The following is a 21331-nucleotide window of genomic DNA, read 5'->3' as shown; positions in this document are numbered from 1 at the left end:
CCGATTTGTCCGCGAGCAACGAAAACGCATTGCAGGAAAGCCAACTTACACATCTGCGTAGAACACTACTGTTTACATTCGCAGTGCCGCGCCAGCGTCGGCTGTCCCGCTGGTCAAGGCCTGATAACGGCGCGAAGCGACGAGCTCAGCAAGAGTAACGCATGCGCACAATGTTAGCTCGAAGCGCAAGTTGCGTCTGCTAGGCATGACACCACCCCTGCCGCGATTAACTGAGCTTCCCTGGTTATCGGAGACGGCAAGTGCGCGTGAACACGGGCTCGTCTTAGGATCTCGAAAAAAAAATCAAAGCGCCTTTCTTAAAGAAAGATGGTTGAACGCCACGCTACCCAGAGGAACCGCATATATCTGCATTGCATTATGCGCGTCACGCAGTGCATTCCCGGCCGTCACCATGGGTAGGTCGCCGGTGCAGCGCACGGCAGAAGAAGAGGCGGCCGTAAACGCGAAGGTAAGAGCGAGCGCGATCGTGCCTGTAAGGCCGATCCCGTGTATCGGCAACGGCATGGCAGAAGGCCTGTGGGAGACGCTTGTGCTGTCGAGCTGCCTATACTGGTCTTGTGATCGTCAGCGTGTACATCAGACCGAACACGTCTCGTTGTGACGCGGAAACGTTCCTGGCAGAAACGATGCCGACATTAAAGCCACATAGTACGCCGATCCTCGCGTGCGGTGACTTGAACATCGATGTGCCGAAAGAGCGCGGCGAATGGATCGAGAGTTTCGTGCTAAATCGCTACTCGTTGAAACTGAAGGCGCTACGGAAACCCACCACGCAACACCATTCCTGCATTGATCTCGCATTTGCAAGCAGGCTGTGTGTTACGTTCTGATAGCAGAGCCTCTGACCGTCTACCACAGCGATCACGAGGCAATACTGTGCAAGTGTAGAGTCGTCCGTGAAAGTGTGAGTGTGCGCGTGTAATCAACGGCTACGTGATCTAAAGGCTATGCAACTTAACAAAATGCGTCTTCATTCAATTTCAACGTTCGAAAAATACTAACCTAAACAAGCAATCAAATCACATGTGCATAGCATAAGGTCTCTCAGCATTTCTTGGGTTCGTTTCGTGGTAGTTGACTTTCGAGTTTGATTAAGTTTGCATCGGGGGAAAGCTTCGCGTTCAACCATCTTTCTGCAAAAAAATGGGCTTTTATCTTTTCCCCCCGGTTTATCTATCAAAGACGTATACTTTTGCGAGCCTTTTGTGACACATCCACTCGTATTTGAAAAGTAATACTTTGAAACTTTTGATCTGAAACTGGCCCTTTTTTTTAGAGGGCCCAGAATTTTTTTAGAAAGCCAGAACTGTCCACGTAGGAACACCTAGGGAGCCTACGTGCAAGCTCCGTTTTAGGGTGGTGACAACACCAAAATATTGAACGCTATTTACAGCCAAATGTAGTGAGCAGCCATTTTCGATTCCTAATCTCGCTAGAAGTCGCGGTGCATTCCTGCTTTTTTTTGGTCACCCATATTGGCACGCGATCTGTTGAATTTTCTTTTAGTTTTTATACCAATGGGTACACGAAACCTGCATACATCTTTAATATACTAGTTAGGCGTTTTCCTTTTAACGCATGAAAAGTTATTTCTTTTTCTATAGCATGTCGTTCGACACGTAAAAAGCGACAAGTTATAAGGCACGGTTGCATGCTCGTGGCATTATACGTTATCTCGCGCCAAGAATGTGAACTGCATTAAGCATTGCCGTTACCTTCCACTTGTATACGTAAGATATGGAGCGCGTTTTTCGAAGTCAGCTGTAAAAAAAGGCTGTGCTTACTAGCCTGCATCTAAAACGTAGACATGCCGTGTATAGCTGCGCCCAGACACGCTATATGTCCCTGGCTGCTAAGGCCAAAGTTTATTATTATTATTATTTTAAGTTAATTAGCTTCACGTCGCCAAAGGTTGGGGGAAACGTGGTCTGTCGGCTGCTCTTTCGCCGTTTTGGTTCCCACATCTTATAATTTTGTCGGCAAGTTTAACCCGCTAATTTAGCTGGCGGCGGCAAGTACCCTTTACGAAGGCTGTCACCACCATAAAACAGAGCTTGCATGTATAGGCTCCTTAACCAAACCTAACCAAACAGGGGCTCGCACTGGCAGGTCGGCGCTTCGTATTAAGCGTGAAATGCTTTTAAGAGGAAGCTTATATAGCTCGGGCCCAACTCCGACGCGGCCTATTCAAATACATGTAAAACGCAAGAACGCTTTTCTGAGATAACCCTTGGACGGATTTTGATGAAATTTGTTGCATTTGAGAGAGAAAGTCAAATTCTAGTGACTGTTGGAATCGGAATTTAGATTTAGGGCCCGAATTTCGTTAAAATGATCTTCAAAAATTCGAAAGTTTGAAAAGAATAGAAGCACTAAATTTATAAATTAATAGCTCTGCATCAAGAACAGATATCGCGGTTCTGTAAACGGCATCTATTGGAACATTCAAAGCGGACAAATTTGATGTCACTTTATATCTTATGTGAATTTGTTACGTTGTGTACAAGGGTTCCGCAAAAGCTGCATGTCCATATTACTAAATTTTTTGAGATTGATGTGCAACACATCAATTTTGTCCGCTTTAGACGTACTATTGGATGCAGTTACATTAATTGCGATATCATTTCTCATTGCTGAGTTACAGAGTTGTACACTTGATAGTTTCGTTGTCTTAAAATTTTCGATTTTCGACACCTGTTAATAAAAAAATGTATGACCTAAATTAAAAATTCATAACCAACAGTCACTAGATTTTAAGTTTTCCCACAGGCTCATGGTGAAGTTTGTGTCAGCAGACCTGACCGCCGGAGTGTCCGCCGAAGCGTCATCACAACATATGAAGACAGATTAATAAAGAATTAAAAATGATTGACAGTGACACGTTAGTGAATGGTAACGTTATAAAAGAGATTAGTAGAGGTTAATAATGACTAGGTAATGACTAAGAATTGCTACCAATGGATTGTAATGACTACAATTCACTAGAAATGACTGAAGGTGCTTAATAATGTCGACCAGTAATCTTTGAAATTTATGACTTCTAATCACTACTAATGAATATATGATATGACCAACATGTCTAACGACGGCTTGTAATGACCACAGTTGATTACAAATGACTAAAAATGCCTAGTCGTGAGCAGTATAATGACTAAAAGAAAGAAGAGAGGCAAAAAGAAAGAGGCGAATGATAAGAGGAAGAAGAGTAGGCTTTCGCCGTTCACCTTTTCAGGGAGATTTTAGGAGACCCTGTAATTTTTAGCTCCCGTTGTCGGCAACTCAGGTGACCTTGGGCCAATAGCCAGAGTCGTTATCCCGGCAATTAGAGTAGATACTTGGGCGTTCATAACGGTAATGTTTGCGTAGCGCAGGAAGAAGTCTTAGTAGTGGAAGAGCTGAAAAGAGAGTGCTGTTCGGACAGAGCAAAAGAGGGAGCACTATTCGGGAAAGCCGCGAGAATAAGAACGAGATCCCCCAACCCACTGTACAGGACCGCACTACATACGCTAGCTGCTCCCAAACAAGTCACACAAAAATATTGCTTCCGAGTTCTTCCGAATGTTTGTTCACAATATCACTCAAAGCTGTAACTTCTAGTACGCTTAAGTTTTATTTGTGATTTCCAGTAGGCGACGTTCAAAAGGAAGATACAGGCACCATGCACTTCGAAATGTAATTTGCTGCGGTTCTACTGCGCTCGCCGAGCTGTTGTGTGGCGTGGCTTGCTTGCTTGCTTGCTTGCTTGCTTGAAAGCGTTTATTGAAAACAAAAAGAGAGGTGGAGCCCTTAAGGGGATCCTCAATGGCTGGAGTCCCTATTCCGGGACCCCATTGGCACGAGCCGCCAGCTTAGCCCTCCGGCCCAAGGCCTTTTGGGCCTGAAGGTCCGAGCAACCGAGCAGTGTCGCCTCCCACTCCTCTCGGGTTGGGCTAGGGTTGAGGGAAAGAGCTGAATTGAGCTGACAAGCCCAAACCATGTGGTAGGCGGCAGACACCTCCCCACAGCGAGTGAAGGAACAGTGAAGGAACAATCGAAATGTTTAAAAAGATTGCCGGGCACAATAAAGCGTTAGTGAAAAGTCGGATCGAGATGCGTTCATTAGCCTTGCCAAGCCCTTTTGCAGGAGTTGGGTATTGGCGATGCCTGTCTTTGTAAAAGGTCGTGATATCTTTGAATGTAACAAGATAGCTAGCTGCCTTGGGATTCCAGGTACTCGTGACACGCCCGCTAGATGAGTGCTCGGGCCGCCGCGTTCGCGGGTGTTGAGTGGCGCCGGACGCGTTTGGAAGCGCTGCTTTTGCCTTCGTGGACAAAACGCGGTGCGGCGGTCGAACGCACGCTACGTCGGCTCCGTCGGAAATCGCCAGGTGTCGCGGAAATTCGTCCGACGTCCACCCGAAACTGGTCTCGAGCGTCTTCGTGAAGTCGTCAGGAACCTCTGGGTACGCTATTTGTCGAGGTGGGCCTTTTTTTTTCCCGGCAAGTTACGACCGAGCCCAACGCCGGCGAGGCGAACGCCGTGGCTCCCCAGCCATGGCGGTGGCCGCGAAGGAATTTGCATATTATGCTTCTTTATCGCAGTAATAAATGAACAAATGAATTAAGCAAATACAATTGGTATAGTCTTCTTTAAACGAAAGTAGGAACAAAGCCCACAAACTTTTCTAAAACTTTCTTGTAACAAACTTTCTTCAAACAAAAGTAAAAACAGAGCCTACCAACTTTTTAAAACTTTCTTTTAACAAACTTTCTTCAAACAAAAGTAAGAACGGAGCCTACCAACTTTTTAAAACTTTCTTTTAACAAACTTTCTTTAAACGAAAGTAAGAACGGAGCCTACCAACTTCCTTTAACCTTTCTTTTAACAAACTTTCTTCAAACGAAAGTAAATACACAGCCTACCAACTTTCTTGTAACAAGCGTTAATAGCAAGTAAAAGTACATAGGATGTTAATAAAGTTGATAGAAAGTTGGAAAGAAGTCTAAAAATATAAGTATGCATTTTTGTATGGCAGGCTACGACCCCAGCACGATGCAGTGTATTGAACTTCAGGCGGCGGGAAGCACGGCAGGACCCTGTACCCGGAGAAGATGGATATCTTCAGTTCATGGTTCGGCCAAATGCGAGAGAAGCTCGCTAGGACGAAGCCACGAGACTCGCGGCGGCCGCGTCCCAGCAACAAAATTGGCTCCCGCAGCTGGTGCCACCTCTGACTCCTCGAGGCAAGGAGGGCATGCTGGCGCCGGGGACAAACACCTCGGATCCGGCCGGACGAGTTGGTGATTTTGCTCAAGCCAACAATTACCATGGATCCTCACGCTGCGTTCGGCCCAGGCGGGATCGGTACCGCAGTGCAAGGCCTCGCGGGCAGTGTACCGCGAGTGCCGGTGTCTCCGTGTGGCCGGTATGGGATCAGAATATCGTTGTCGTGGGTGCGAAGACGGAAACCTCGGCCTCGAAGCTCACGCTGATGACCGGGGACCGGCAAATACCGTTTCACAGACATCTAAACTCTGCTGGAGAAACCCGCAAAGGCGTAGCCAACGTTGCAGCCAACGAAACTTCGGCATCCCTTCGGCACAAGCTCGGATGGACCGAGGGCGAAATCGTGTACATACTTGCGGAAACTAGGAACATCTAACGTCGCCGTGGTGACTTTCAAGGGACGTCGCGTTCCAATATTCATTCACTATACTGTTCAGAGAACGTGCCAGTGCGTTACTATACGAAGACAGTTACCGGTGCTACCGGTGTGGTACAGTGGGCCACAGACCAAGTTGCATGCCCCAACTCGGACAATCGGAGGTGCATTCACTGCGGTGCAACGGTGGACATCACGCCGGACGGCCCAGCGGAGCACAACTGCCAACCCAAGTGCCTCATTTGCGGCGAAAAGCACTTGACCGGCTCTGCGGAGTGTGTGGGCAAATTCAGGAAGGCGCGGAAGCCCGCTCCACCCCAGCTGAAGCACGGACAACCGGGACATCACAAGCAAGGAGGACCTCCAACACCTCCCAAGACTGGCGTAAAGAAATCACAGGGTCCCAAGCAAAGCAAAAGTGGACAGCCCAAACCGAGCGATGTACAGGCCGGGCCGAGGTCTAAACCGCCTGCCTTCCAGGCCGGGGATATCCCCCCACTGGTTAGCCCGCAGCAAAAGGTGAGCAGTTGGTCAGGGGTCGCCTTTCTATCTCCCATTGCCACCTACCCCTCTCCTTCCGAAATCGAAATGAGTAAACAACTAGAAATCATGCAAAAATGGATTGCCACTATAGAACGCTAAAACCAGGCTCTGAAAGCGACCCAGGCTCCACCACGAACGGAGCCGGAGTCTGTGCTGGCCTCGACCATCTCGGACGAGGAGCAGTAGCCTGGGTCGGACCTATCAGGCTATACTAGCGTCTCGCAAACCGTAGTGGCCACCTCTAAGGAAATAGAGACGCGTTTTAGCAGGCTGGAAACAAAATTTGAGGAATAGAACAAAACGATTATTAGAACAAAGCAAACTCATGGTGGAATACGTTATTCCACAACAGGTAAACCTTGCAGTTCAGGCGGCGATATACAGGACATGAAGTAGTGTCTCGTGCCGATATTCACGGCCAGCTTACTTCAGACTGTCCAAAAGTGGCTTACTCCCCAACTGGAGAAAATCAAAGCTAGCATTAAGATGTCGGAACGACGCCGACGCAAAATTGTTCATCGTAACCCCGCAAACTCAGAATCGGGTGTATATGGCGCAAACAATTGCATGTCAAATCGAGGCTACCATGCCTACTCAGGCTTCCACGCAGGCCCCTCAACAATAAATTCATGATGGCAGGCATTTCTAAAAACAGTCATAAAAAGTCCAAGCGAGAGAAATTAGAGATTATCCAATAGAATTGCAGCGGCATTTAGAGATGGGAAAAAGGCCACTCTCCATCTCTACCTGCAGACGCTAAATTCAATAGCGGTGGTCATAACGTTACAGGAGACCGGACTGCAGGCGAAACTGCCTGATTTGATTCATTTCAGGGTGGTACGTCCACCTGTATTCGCGTACATAAGGAGCGCACGGCTCGTCAGGTATACCTCGATCTCTCGGAGGGGCATGAATATAGGATGGTCAAGATACAACTTTATAGAAGACGAGACCCCAGATAGATCCTTAATGTTTACAGTTCCCCAAGTCCAAGCGAAGCGTCTTCAGCGAAGTCTTTTACAAAGCAATTAAGGAAGCGGATAAGCACCCACTAGTGATCGTGGGTGATTTTAACGCCCCAAGATATACCACTGGGGTTACGTCCGCGAAATCACCAAAGGTCGCCAATTGGCAGAACTCATCTCCACTCTCCGTCTGTTGCTCCTTACAGACCCGACGCAACCTACTAGAATCGGAAATTCAGTAAACCGAGATACATGCCCGGATCTATCATCGGTTAAAAATGTATCTCATGCAACGAGGAAAAACTTAAATCAGACGCTCTGTAGCGATCACTGTCTCCTCAAGATCACCATTTCCGCTAAAGCAGCCTGCAAAAATTGGAGCCAAGCCAAGCTCACAAATTGGACAGCTTTTCGCTCTCAGACAATCCCCTCTGTTTTGGAAGCGGGAGAATACACAGAATGGACGAAACAGCTTACTGCAACCGACTCAAAGTGTCTCACAATTCTACAGACCACGGAAGACACTCCTGCAGTAGAGAACCACCTGCTCCACCTTTGGGAGGCCCGCAGGAGTTTAACCAAACGCTGGCGGAAAAAAACAAACTCAACCGCAAGCTCAAACTTCGAATAGCTACGTCGAGTATGCAAGCGGCGGAATACGCGGCGCAAGTCAACGGCTCAAACTGGGCAGAACGATGCAATGCGGTATAGCTAAGCAGATGAACTCGAAGGCGGCATGGCGCCTCTTTTGTAGTCTCATCGACCCTGCGGCAAACCAGAGGACAAAACACAGGAACAGCTCCGCCGGGCCTTGCATGGCTTTCGTGGAACCGATTCCAAGCTAGCTGATGCCCTTTGTGACAAATACCTATGACGCACGCGGAACCCGGAAAGAACTGCTCACGAATACGCGGGCAGGGAACACGATCGACTCGATGCTCCATTTGCCACGCATGATCTGAAAGCGACGCTGGCCAAAATGCGCGGGGGGCACCGCGCCGGGCGTGGGTCATGTCACGGTAACACTTCTAGTAAATATGCCGGATGATACCTATCGGCATCTATCGGAATACATAAACGCGATCTGGAACGGCGAACCGCTCTCAATTGATCGGAAAACAGCATTAGGCACCTTCGTCCCCAAACCCGGCAATCAAATTAGCACAGACTCCCAACCTCAGACCCATGTCGCTCACTTCGTGTGTAAGCAAGCTCGTGGTAACCATGGTTCGAGACCACCTCTCTCTGTGCCTCGTAAGTACGGGATACTTCGCGGATACCATGTTTGGTTTTAGGTCCGCGCGTGTCTGCACAAGACATCCTCCTTCAACTAAATCGAGACGTCATCCAACCCATCTATTCGACGCACAATGACAGGCCAATTCTTGATCTCGACCTTAAGGGTGCGCTCGATAATGTTAAGCATGAGAGCATTCTGACCAACTTAAGCGACACTCATTGTGGTAGGAAAACCTCTGCATACATCAGAGACTTCCTCTCGGATAGGCTGGCGATCCTCCGCATAGACGATGAGGAGCACGGTCCATTTGAAATGGGTACGCGGGGGACCCGGCAAGGGGCAGTACTCTCCCCGCTACTATTTAACATAGCCATGATGAAGCTCCCGCGTGCCTTGGCACAGGTGGAGGGGCTACATCATGTATTATACAACAATGACATCACTATTTGGGCAAATCAGGGCAGCATGGGGGAAATGGAAGACCGTCTCCAACAGGCCGCCTCCATTGTGGACGTCTATGCGACTCAATGCGGATTCCAGTGCGCTCCAGCTAAATCCGAACTCCTACATATCCGGGCAAGCTTAAAAGACAGGACGTCCCTGGACTTGACTCTATCAAGGGGCTCCATCCGGGTGGTCTGGGTCCTTCTCATACATAACAGAACCAAAAACGAAACTATACGTTGTACAAGTTACGCAAAGTTGGGGAATAGGTAGGACGTATGATCCGCCAAGTCTCAACCAAACGCGGGGGCTTACGCGGTAGGGGCGCGCTTCGGCTCGCCCACGCCTTTGTTAACAAGCAGGATTCCTTACTCGATTCCATGTTTAAGAATGACATAAACACGAGAAGAACAGGGCTGATGCAATCCTCAGGAAACTAACCAAATGGGCCTTAATTAGACCTGCCCATCGGCACTTCCAATCAGAAACTATGTGCCTTGGGGGTCCTCAACTCTATTCAGCAGCTCAGGGAGGCCCACCTGACAAACCAATACACGGCTTATGCAGACTGCCCCGGTGCGTCGCCTGCTGGACCGCCTGTGCATTCAACACGATTGCGAACCTGAACGCACAGGGCACATCCCAGAGCTTTGGCGCACCAAACTCTGGGAGCCCCCTCTCCCTCGTAATATGACGAAGGAAACACATGAAGTAAGAAGACACGCGCGTGCCAAAGCGCAATAAAGACGGCTTGGCTCCTGTTCTGGGGTTTATTATGTTGATGTAGCCGGACCATCACCCTGGGGATATTACACGGTGGTGGTTATACATTGGGGAAATCAAGTGGATGGACTCTGATTTAGAGCCGCGAACGAAGCAGAGGAGGTTGCTATCATCTTGGCGGCTGCAGACCCAATATCGCAATACATACTTACATCTCGAAGGGCCTGTGAAAGCTACTTGGCAGGGGAAATCTCTCCGCTAGCCAGCGAAATTCTCAAACTCTGCGTCAGGGACCGAGATCCCGCGCCAGAACGAGTAATCTGGACTCCAGGCCGTCAGGGCGTCCTAAGTAATTAAGCTGCACATGCAGCGGCCCGCGCACTCATTCCCTGGGAACCTCCTCGTTGCCCTAAACGGCCCAAAAGTCCTACCCCTCTATGCTACGGTTCAGTGCCAATCCGACATCACTTCTGCGAGCAGCGCCGGGTGTATACCCCTCCGGCAAAAGGCCCATCCGGAACAGAAGAGCGCGTCCTACGGCGCCTCCAAACTAATACGCTGCTCTGCCCAGCTATAGTTAAACATTTCGATCCAAATATCGGCGGGCAATGCCAGCACTGCATGCGGGGATTTGGCAGATATATATCACATGATCTGGGCCTGCCAACAGGATCCCAAGCTATTCCCTATTTCCCGCCACACTCGAGAGAACTGCTTGTTGGCCTATAGTTGGTGCTTGCTAAAAGACATGTTTTTTTTTTTTTGCCGCAAGTTAAAACACATACAAAAGGAAGACACAAAGACAACACGCCCGTGTTGCCTTTATGCATCTTCCTTTTGCGTGTGTTTTAACTTGCGACAAAAAAAACATGTATTTTAACACTCGAGAGAACTGGGAGGCGGCCCTGCTCAGTAGCTCCGGACTATATAGAGGAACAACGAGCTCTGGTCCCACGGGCCCGAGCGGCGGCTTCGACCAATGATGTCCCGGACTAAGGACGACACCTAGTTTAGCGGAGCCTACGAGCTTATTCGCCCTCCCTTGTTGAATAAAAGTTTTCATCACCACCTTCGGGGAGGAAGGAAAAAAAAAAGTTGGGAGAGAGCATTACGTCAGGCAGTCAGCCTTGGCAACAACCGAGCGCTCCGTGCAGCCAGCCCCCTTTGCTCATCAGTGGCGGCCCCCAACACGTGACCTCTTGCGTCGAGATCACGGAGCAAGAAACGAGATTTGCCGAGATGTTCGGTCGCGCCTCTTCCAAGCGCTTTTCTTCCTCTAGCTGGGCCAGTGCACTCTGTCTCCCCGTTCCAGTGGAACAACGCTGGAGGAACAGCCCAAAAAAACATGCAAGCGTGCACTGGCGCAGGCTGCTGGCAGTCTATCCCTCAAAAAATGGCGGCCGAATATCAGCGTTGTCCGATTTTGGAAGAGGCTTTCCCGCGCTTTCTATGTAAGGTTTAAAATAGCTATAGCGATGACTTGCTGGCGTACAGACGTGTACGCCGGAATATCAGGAGATTATACCTATAGCGCTGTTTGTGATACATATATTTTTGGACGCTCTGTATAATAAGGAAAGTGTGCGGGACCTTTCAGGCTAAATTCGTTTTTTTTTAATACCAAGCTACACGGTACGTTGGTTGTTTCGCAGCCCGATCAAGGACGACGTCTTTTGTAGTTTCGACACGCTTGTAGCCAGGTCCGTAATTTGTGCCGCAATCAAATTCCCTGTCCAATTCCACGTCGTAGAGAGCCCATCCGTCCGAATATTTCGGCATGTACTTGAAGTACTGCAGGCAGAAAGAAAAGAAAACACATGAATCGAGTAAATCGTCGACATCTTTTTACGGTTTTTACGGCGTAATTTTTCGTCGGCAACTGCAGGTGTCAAGTTACTTCTGTACAAATCCTTAGTGAGGCCTAAACTTGAATATGCATGCTCTATTTTCGACCCTTCTGCTCTAAAGCTAAAAAATACCATCGAATCCATTCAAAACCGAGCTGCTCGTTTTATTCTCTTGAATTATTCTCGTCATGCAAGTGTCTCATCAACGAAACTGACCCTTGGCTTGCCTAACCTAGAGTTACGTCGTAAATACTTTCGCCTATGCCTTTTCCAAAAGATTTATTACACTAACGAAACAGTTAAGAATGAACTAATCTCCCCGCCATCATACATGTCGTCACGCACGGATCATCGTTTTAAGGTTGAAGTTCCAACTTGTCGCACCAACGTTTGTTTCGATTACTTTTTTGCCAAGAACTACGAATGACTGGAACCACCTCCCTGCCTCAATCACTGCCATTTCTGACGCCACAAACTTCAAGAATATTGTTAACGAATTTATTTGCAATTATCACCACTCCTCTATGTAATGCCCCCGGGAACTTGAGAGTATGACAATAAATAAGTAAATCTACATATCCACTGCAAGACTCTGCAAGACTCTCCGACCCACGCCCAGTCTGCAGGCCTTATGGGTCTGCAAGTTCTCGCACGTGAGTCGAATCACATGGACTCGGGACCACGCGATCCGGGTCCTACGCGTGACTCTGGGTTTGATCGGCCCAGCCGAGTAACAACAACAACAACAACAAGCACCGAGTAAGCCCAAAGAAAACAAATGAAAAAGAAAACTTTTTTTTTGCTCGAAGGCTGAAGCACTTGCAAGCGATAGCGAGGTTTAGCGCTGCGCTCGATCTGTTCAGACGGTGTTACAAGTGTGCGCTGGTGCGTCAAAGTTCATGGCGCTCTTTTAATTAAACGCATTGAGACACGCCGTTCACGTAATCTCGTGCGATAGCGTCACACAGGCGTCTTTGCGCAGCCCGTAATAGAGCGGCACCGGCGAAATTGCATCGCTTTCGGATTGAGGGCACCAATGTCGCTTCGCGCTTTTCTTTTTTTAACGAAGAAATTAAATTCTGAGGTTTCGCGTGGCCAAAACCACGATACGATTATGAGGCACGCCACAGATTGGGACGAGGGGGGTGGGGGCGGACTCGCGAATAATTTTGGCCACCTGTAGGGTTAACGTTGCAGCCCCAGTGCACGGCACACGCGGGTGCCGATTTACGCTCGCGCCGCCCATCGCCGCAAGCCGCACCGCACGCGTGCGGTCCCGCTAAAGATTGCACGTATCCAGCACTTGTGCACAAATTACCATTTACACTGTGTGCACAGTGCATACCTTACACATTGTAAACCGAAATTTGTGCACAAGTGTTCGATACGTGCAATCTTTCGCGCGACCGCACGCGTGCGGTGCGGCTTGCGGCGATGGGCGGCGCGAGCGTAAATCGGCTTTTGTTCAACCAGCCAATGCAGCGCGAACTGAAAGTAATCATCCGAGAATACGTCGCGTGCTGCGACGTGATGCGATTGCAATACATCTGTAAAAGGTGGCGCAGATAAGACGACTGTGCAATGTTTCGAAGAAGGATGACGGTGCCAATGCAACACATACGGCTGCAGAACAGAATGTGGCAGCCTGGAGTCGCATTTTCACCGGGACGCGGAAACTTGAAATCACATCTGCAAAAATATGCCAGTGTCGTCTGCTGTCAAAGGTGGTTGCTAACCTTGAACACCTTTGCTCCGCTGAACGGTTGCCAGCTGTCAACAGGCCGCGTCGCCCAATAAGAGTGCGCGTGCGATCCGCTCATGCGGATTGAGTGTGTATCGAATTTTGCGGCACCATTCGCCTTTTGGGCGTCCGCACGCGGGCGTGCTAGGGCGGAACGGACGGGCGGGTCGACCATGTACGGTCCTTTAAACGCAGCCCCCGGACGCCGGAGATGAAGTTCGTGCGTACCTTCTGAAAAAGTGTCGTGAAATGCTCGAAGGCGTACATGTAGTTTCCGCCATCACCGACGACGTACATAGAATAGTTGTCCTTGGAGTACCTGGCCGTCGGTATTTTATCCAAGTGCATAGAGCAGTACGCTCCCATATCGGTCATGTAGCTCATTTGGCAGTCGTCGCCAAGGTCGGTCAGGTTCGGTTGTCGGGGTCCTCTGCGGTATATCATAAACGCCATTGTGGAGGCGAACAGGATGCGATACACGTCTCCCTCGTCCCGGCTTCTGTTGGACATGTAGGCGGCAACCTCCTGAGAGAGAGAGAGAGAGAGAGAGAGAGGACAATGATGCGCTCGCGAATATAGGGTTATCTACTAGGGTTGCCAACGCCCGAGTTGAATTCGGGTCGGTTGAGGGAGGGGAGTGGGGTACTCGAGAGGAGGAGGCTAGCTGGCGACGACCGACTCTGTCAGTGCTTGGCCGAGGTACGTGCGACAAAGTAAACTTCATTTTTTTTTAGTCCTACCGGTGCCGTGATTTACGAGAAATGTGAGGCCCAGTTGCTTGACTAACACGGCCACCAATACGGAAAGAGGTGTACTGTTTAAGTGTTCGGGCCTGTACAACAGAACAAGAACTGTGACAAAGACGAAACCGCCTGTATGTTTACGACAATGCAACAGAAGAAGAAAAGAGAAGAATGTACAAACGAGCTGTCACGTATTATGAAAAAAAAAGGAAATGTCGTCTATTTGATTTTATCCAGTAGAAAGAAAAAAGAAAAGCAAAAGTCGGGACATTTGGCCGTCGCGACATGTTAAAGTCGGGATGCGGGGCGTTCACTGAAAAGTCGGGAGCGTCCCGATAATATCCCGAGGCGATCCCTACCAGAGGCGACGCGACGCTCTTCTGTGCATCAGAAGACCGTGGAAACGGAAACGCGTTGACCCGCCGTGGTTGCTTAGAGGCTATGGTGTTGGGCTGCTAAGCACAAGGTCGCGGGATCGAATCCCGGCCACGGCGGCCGCGTTTCAATGGGGTCGAAATGGGGGAAACACCTGTGTACTTCGATTTCAATGCAGCTTAAGGAACCCTCAGGTGGTCCAAATTTCCGCCGGAACGATTCAACCTTTCTTTTTCTTCTAAATTCTTGGAGTTTCAATATCATTATTTCACCTATTAAAAAAGGCTTGGCATACGCTCCTGTTCGTGTTAGCACCAAACAAGGAATGTACACGATTAAGAAAAAGAAGCAGCGGGAAATTGCTCGCTGAGAAGACCGATAAACGTACAGTGCGACGCAACTTGATAAATAATGATATTCAAACGACCAAGGATTTAGAAGAAAGTAAACAAAGAAAATTGAATCGTCGTGACGGCATGTCAAAAGTTGCTGTAGGTGTCGGAGTCCTATAGTCGTAACGAAAATATTTTTGGACAGCTCTGATGGCGTCCACGCAACAATGGTTGCTTGTGTGCTGTCAAATGCTCATATCCCGCGGACTATAAAAAGCTCGCGGCACGGTGCGAAAACGCGCTCGCAGCGAAAGCGAAACATTGTGCGTGGACATGCATGCAGACGCGCAGTCGGTCGCTGCGAATCCGTGCGATCGCAGCACTGATGCTTCATTCTCTTATGCTCCATTTAGTTATACAGACAGCACACTGCAAGAGCGTATTTCAGATGGTTTCACGCAAGAAGCCGGTTCGGGGGACTCTATCGCGGCGACTGCGGTCAGTGGGCGTTCACTGTAGATATTCCGTAAAGAGATGTCTGTAGACCATTCTGTGCTTTCTGTTTGCCCAAGATTATTATTTTTACAGTAAGAAACTTCCTTCGTTCCGAAGGTACTTGCAGAAATGTCCAGGAAGGCTCCCGCGTGGTGTTTTTATTGAGCGCCGACAGCCAATCGAAGCTATGGGGAGCGCGCCGCGTTATCCCTCATACTACGCAAGCGAGGCGCTTCCGACAGATGGCGACTCCGTTAGTCTTCGCGGCCGATGCTAAGGCTGTGTTCCAATACTCGCCGTAGACGCCTAAGTAGACGGCTAAGTGGACAGCGGCCATCCTAAGTCTCGTTCCAATTCTCACGAAGACGTCAAAGTAGACAGCTTCGCGAATACAGCATCGAAGTCAAAAACGACGCAGGCTGCTTTCCTGTCCAAACCAGATGGCGGCTGAGCAGGACGGTTGCAAAGCCGAGAGGAAGGCCGTCTGCGCGCACGCACGCACACACACACACACATACACGCGCGCGCGCGCGCGCGCATAGACACGCGATTCTACTCTCTTAATGTCAGCTACATCGTGTTTTTCGTAGGTTTTCAGGCGCAATGTCCTAATACGGAAATAATGTTTGCTTTTCTCAACTTTTTCTCGCCGCTGTGAGGTGGCGTCAAGTCGCAGACGCGTTTTACGTACGTCTTCCAGACGGCTAGAAACGCGTTCCATTACGTGGCATCCAAGCTGTCTCTGCTATATCCTTAGCTGTCTACGTGGACTGTCTCGTGCTGGTTAGAATTCGAACACACTCTAACTGCATGGCAGGAGAGCCAAACAAGTTGGCATCAATTAAAAACTACCGGGGACCAAACATTTCCGCGGCCAACACGCTCGATGTTTCGGAGCGTCGCGTGTTGGGCCGATACAGTGAGGAAAAAGAAATAGAGCTCCGCGGTTAAATGCAAAAGTTGGACTCACCAATGTGGGCACGTTGGGGACGCTCAGTTCTACGCCTGTCCTGCTGCTGACAGGATACACGCGGCAGTCTATCGTGGTGGGCAACGCTATGTACGACTCGATGATGACCGTGTCGATCGTGCTGCGATGAGAAGCAATCGGATCACACTCGAGGCAGGGCTTGCCCATACTTGGATCGTTTTTTTTTTTTACTGCACTGTTGTTTCCACCACTGTGTTGTTAAGCACAGCAAAGCATTGCTGCGTTGTGTATCCCGACTCGCTCTGCCAGTGGCATTGTCGTGTTTTTTACCTAATGCCACGGCACATTGAAGCGCCTGTCGCTTATCGGAAAGCTATCACCTGGCAATATATAAGATTTTTTTTACGGCAACCAATTAATCATTTCGCGCTTGCACTTGTTGATTGTAGCATTTTGCTGAGGACTCGTCGTTTTGCTTTTGCAGTGGTTAATTTCCTAAATTTCGGCCTTATCGAAACAGCACCAGCTTTTGTTTTCACTGAAAACGGAACTCGATACGACATTCTTAAAATGTACAATTATCATAGGTAATTTTTAGCAAACGTTGACAGGTTACTTCCTAAATTGTTGACGCGTGTAGTTCGGAGATTCGTAGCAAAGCAATGCTCGTAGAAAGTAAGGAACATAAAAAAAATGAAATGTAGCACCGATCAGAACCACTCTATGAAACGACGTAAGCGTACAAGCATACAGAGACATCACAAATAAATTTAAAAAAGATCGACAGAGACACGACTTCTTACGTGTGGGAATGCGAAAGCGTTATAGTCCCTTAGGTGAATTTCTTTTTCCGCGCGTTCCTTGCCCGCTTAAGCCCTCACTTGCGTCCTAACTGCGCCTCGGTAAGGGCCAATCAAAACTCGCCAAGCGTCTCAACACGCCCGCTTGCCCGCGAAGAGTTCATAACTGGAAGGACCGCTCAGCGCCGTTCGATTTGAAATTAACGCTCTTCGTGCACTCACTTCACACACTCATGACGTGGCGCCACCTCCTCCCCATTGGCTGCGCTGTCAGGTGCGCAATGGCGCATGCGCTATAGGCACACCGTTAGTGCACGAGAACCGCGGAGCCGCAGTGGCGTCTGGAGAGCGTGCTCGTCTTGCAGGCCTGGGTCCGATTCGAACCCAAGCCGTAATTTACCAGATTTTCTTTTCAAAACCATTATTCGACTTTGTTGACCCTGAATCTCCCAGAGGATTTTGACGTCAATCCGTGCATTTCGTGACGCCTTTTCACTCTTTGCACCGTCGGCCATTTTTTTCGTAGCATCTTTCGGTCACGCCGACTACGCCGGCGGATTTTCGCCTAACGGGTCGTATAATGCTTTCGCATTAAAATAGAAACTGTTCGAGCTGTTTTATTGAATTACCCTTCTACAATACCCTCCCACCCCTAAAAAAATGTTGCTCTTACGGAAAGAAGGCACTCGGTAAACCAGAATAACGTGCAAGAACGAAAGACGAGAAGCGACGTCGCCGGGAATTTCCCGCACCAGCTTTCCCGTGACGTCATGAAGCTTAACGGCGTCTGCTCGTGGCTAGTTAACTCTGTATTGGTAAAGATGGACTTGCAATGTATTCCGAAGAAGAAAAAAAGTGCGCATAGCAAATTTAAGAACGTTCACTGAGCGACAATGGCTCGACTAAAAAAAAGGAAAAAAATATGCTTGGAAATCCGTGACGTCACACTGACGTCCCGGCGCTGGGGTTTCCGGCGCGTAATTCAAAATTAAATTCGCTGTTACAAATCAATTTCTCAAAGCGATAATTACAGAAAGTGGAGTCATTTTTTTTTATAGGATACATTTCTGTCCAAACTGAGTTAGTGTTTCTTTTTGTGTTTCGTAGTGTAGCGAGTCGTGACGAAGCAGGGATCGATGAATTCAAAGAGACACGTGCCTCGGAAATGTGAACACTTGAGTTTCAGATCAAAACTGTCATTACGATCCGCTCTGCGTCCACACAGCCCGCTTCACAATGGCTTTATGAGCTCTGATCCACTGAATGTATACACTTCCATCGCTGTCGTACAATCTCAATTCACCGGAATGTTCTTTTTGCAGAATTTACATAGTTTTTTAGCGGGCCCTTCGCACAGTTTATCAGCATTCATGGCGATGGAATTTCCGACGCGGACTTGATGTTGAAAATTCCAATCACTTATAGATTACTTCTGCCGACCGTGTAATTATTTCTTTGCATTGCTGATTATAATGTTCTGACGAAGACTCTACGTCGATCCCGACGGATTTATATTGCTGACTAGTTACATTAGCGTAAAAAATTCTAAGAAATTTAAGTGTAATAAACAGAACTACTGGCTGCAGTGGGGTATCGCATCCGAGTGAAATTCACTGCTGCACATAACGTCACGGCCTGTAATAATGGCGTGTTTCCAAGCCTGAAATACGACCTGCTTAGTTATCTTTGTGATGCACGAACTTCGGAACATTTCTTTTCTTTCTTTGTGTAATACAGATACGCTACATTAAAAAAGAAAGATGGTGTGCTTCACTCAGGGAAATTTTGCGAGTAGTCCTTACGGCCACGGCTTCAAGACGTTCACCCCTGCATCAATCATTTGCATTGTTTCCTGCATTACCACACATCACAGCGTTGGAGCTTTCAACACAGCCATCATCCAGTTATGAAGCTAATAGCAGTAAAGCACAGGCCCGAGTTGAATTTTTTTCTTGGGCTTAAATATCCTAATACTGTTACAACGTAGCACTGAACCGTAAACACACAATACAGGGAATAATATGCCAGCGGATCGAAGGAAGTACTACACTCTGTAACGCGATGTTCGCCAATAGAGAAGGGCCCAACTTATAATGTATGCCGCGCTCAAAGTGGCGCCGATAGCTCATAGGACCAACTGCGTCATTCCACAGATGACAAATAATTTGTATGCGCGTGTTAGATTTATTCCTATCTATTTATGTGCGGCGAATGCAAACTAGAACTTGAAGCCTAGAAAGTGCTGGCGTGTGAAAAAAATTTAACGACCGCACTGTACTCTCATAGCTTCTGTACAGTTGTGTTCGATGCATACAAAACGGAGTTGCCTGCAAAGAACATCGGCGTAATTCATGTTTCTTGGGGGCGTGCTTCAGGAGGGGACAAACATTGACATTTAACAAATGAAATCTTTACTAATTCACATGAGCACACAAGTTGTTGTGTTCTCCCGAAAAAAAAAAACATGAAATTTTAACGCGCACATGATCGACGCATGATAAGGTTTGGTTCCGGATGTTTTATGTGCATTCTTAATTGTTTGCTTCCACTATATACGTGACAACTGAACACCTCGGATTCCGTTTTCACTCCAGCGTTCGTATGATTTGTTTTGCGGGGTCACAGGAAACACTAAAAGGCAAATAAACTGTATTTGTTTTCTATCTGCAGATGCATGGTGTAACCAATATGGTCGTCACTTATCCACACGTGAATCCAGAAAATTTGGCTGTTGAATCCGTGCTCACTCTGAAACCCATGCTGTTGTGTATGGGTATACAGGAAAGTTTCCTGCGCGTCGTTTCCACAGAAATGGCAACGATACTGTTGTCATGCGCGCGTTATTTTACTAGGTGGTTGGAATTTATGAACATACTCTTGCCGGAATCTATGAGGCTGACTGCCAATCACGTTAGCTTTTTGCGTACTTTCATACAACAGGTCGGCTAAAATCCTCGATCAATTGTTGCAAGTCATTTCCAACGTTGCTGAACAGGACAACGGAATTTGCAAAGCTCAGGTTGCTCAGATGTTCCCCATTGGTGCTCACGCCTGATCCGTACCAGCCTGACATCTTGAATACTTCTGAGCGTGGAGCGAATGGCACTGGAGAGATTGTGTCTTCTCGCGTGATACCGAATTTAATCAGTATTTTCCCGCTCTTCCTCGAAAGAGGAAATGTATGGCCACGCAGTGTTCACAGATACTTGCTAAGCTACTGTTCACTATATACGCAATGCTTACATGACTACTGTTATCTCTGTGGAGAGGAACGCCTTGTCGTAATCCACGAAACCCATATATGACAGGTTGGTTATACACCGCAGATTTCTCAGTCATCTGATTGAGAACATATGGACGTGATCCTTAATTGAATACCGTTTCGAAAACCGCTGTTCTCGTTGAATTGTACAGTAAAACAAATTTCAGCAGTCCCATGCTCTTCCTACTCCCATCACACGAGCTAGGGGTGACGTGTCAGAGTGCCGGGCGAGGTGACTCCGCTCCATTCTAACTCCCAGCTCGCTCAGGAAGACGCTGTGTTAGATCGAATTCAACTGGAGGTTCAATCTCGTTCCGAGATTTTACACGCGTAATGCGGTTACGATCGCTCGGCTAATTATTAAGGGCCGCGCCAGCGAGGCGACAGAAAGCACCTGTAGTGAAATTCGAGCAACTCCTCGATCAGCTTGTCGGCCATGTAGCGACTGGTGACCTTTGCCCCGAGGAACGTCTCGGCTCCATCTTTGCCCGTCAGGAGTTTCTTCATGTACTGGAAAAGCGAAATACAGAGTGCGTGCGCTTTAGTTCGCCCTCGTCATCGGCCAGACGATAAGTTGAGAAAAGCAGGCGCGCATTCGAGGTGAATCGGCCGCGTCTACGCAGTGTAGTAATAGGAAGCTGCCCGAAAGGTTACGGTGCTTTGCAAGCGGACAGCGGGCTTACGTGAAAACATTGATTTAGTTACATCCCTGGTGCATATTCAATTTTAATGCGTTTGCATTCTTAGGCTGCTTCACGGGCTTTCGTCGGTCGGTATGTCTGTGTGCAGTATCTGTCTGCCTATCCGTCCGTCCGTCCGTGCGTCTGTGCTCTACTAGCTTGGGTCACTAAGTACGGCTGGTCTTGCCGAGCAGACATTGACCCCTGGCTATGTGCCCGAATATACAACTTGCTGCTGACTGGCCTAGCAGACAGCTTCGGCCACTGTGTGCCCGAACAGCCAACTTACACTCCGTTAATTACGTAACATAAACACGATTAATTAAAATCTCTACGAATAATGAATTTCCTATCGCCAAATGACACATGCCCCCCGCTCCTTGAATGCTCATCGAATCAACGTAGATAATCATTTTCGAAGAATGCGTTATGTCTGATTTTTATTTTATTTTTTGTTTTTTGTAAGATGCCTGGCCAACCCCTATGTGGTGTACTACGTGGGGTACCGTGCAGTGAAGCCAAACAATGACGTGCCTTGTATGCAGCT

The 21331-nt window shown here is 48.3% G+C and overlaps 1 protein-coding gene across 1 annotated transcript; it reads right to left on the bottom strand.

The window, feature by feature from the left end:
* Nucleotides 1-11137: 11137 nt before the first annotated feature.
* LOC126518194 (uncharacterized) lies at nucleotides 11138-20652 on the bottom strand. The gene is made up of 4 exons (XM_055064730.2): nucleotides 20499-20652; nucleotides 16082-16202; nucleotides 13395-13691; nucleotides 11138-11369 (listed from the first exon to the last, which is right to left on the bottom strand). Exons 1-4 carry the CDS (start codon nucleotides 20609-20611, stop codon nucleotides 11193-11195), a joined length of 708 nt encoding a protein of 235 aa, XP_054920705.1. The 5' UTR covers nucleotides 20612-20652; the 3' UTR covers nucleotides 11138-11192.
* Between the last annotated feature and the right edge of the window lie 679 nt (nucleotides 20653-21331).

This window comes from Dermacentor andersoni, chromosome 11 (assembly GCF_023375885.2).
Source record: "Dermacentor andersoni chromosome 11, qqDerAnde1_hic_scaffold, whole genome shotgun sequence".
Lineage (NCBI taxonomy): Eukaryota > Metazoa > Arthropoda > Arachnida > Ixodida > Ixodidae > Dermacentor > Dermacentor andersoni.
Note: the sequence above shows the minus strand (reverse complement) of the source record. Positions and strands in the feature narration are given on the sequence as shown.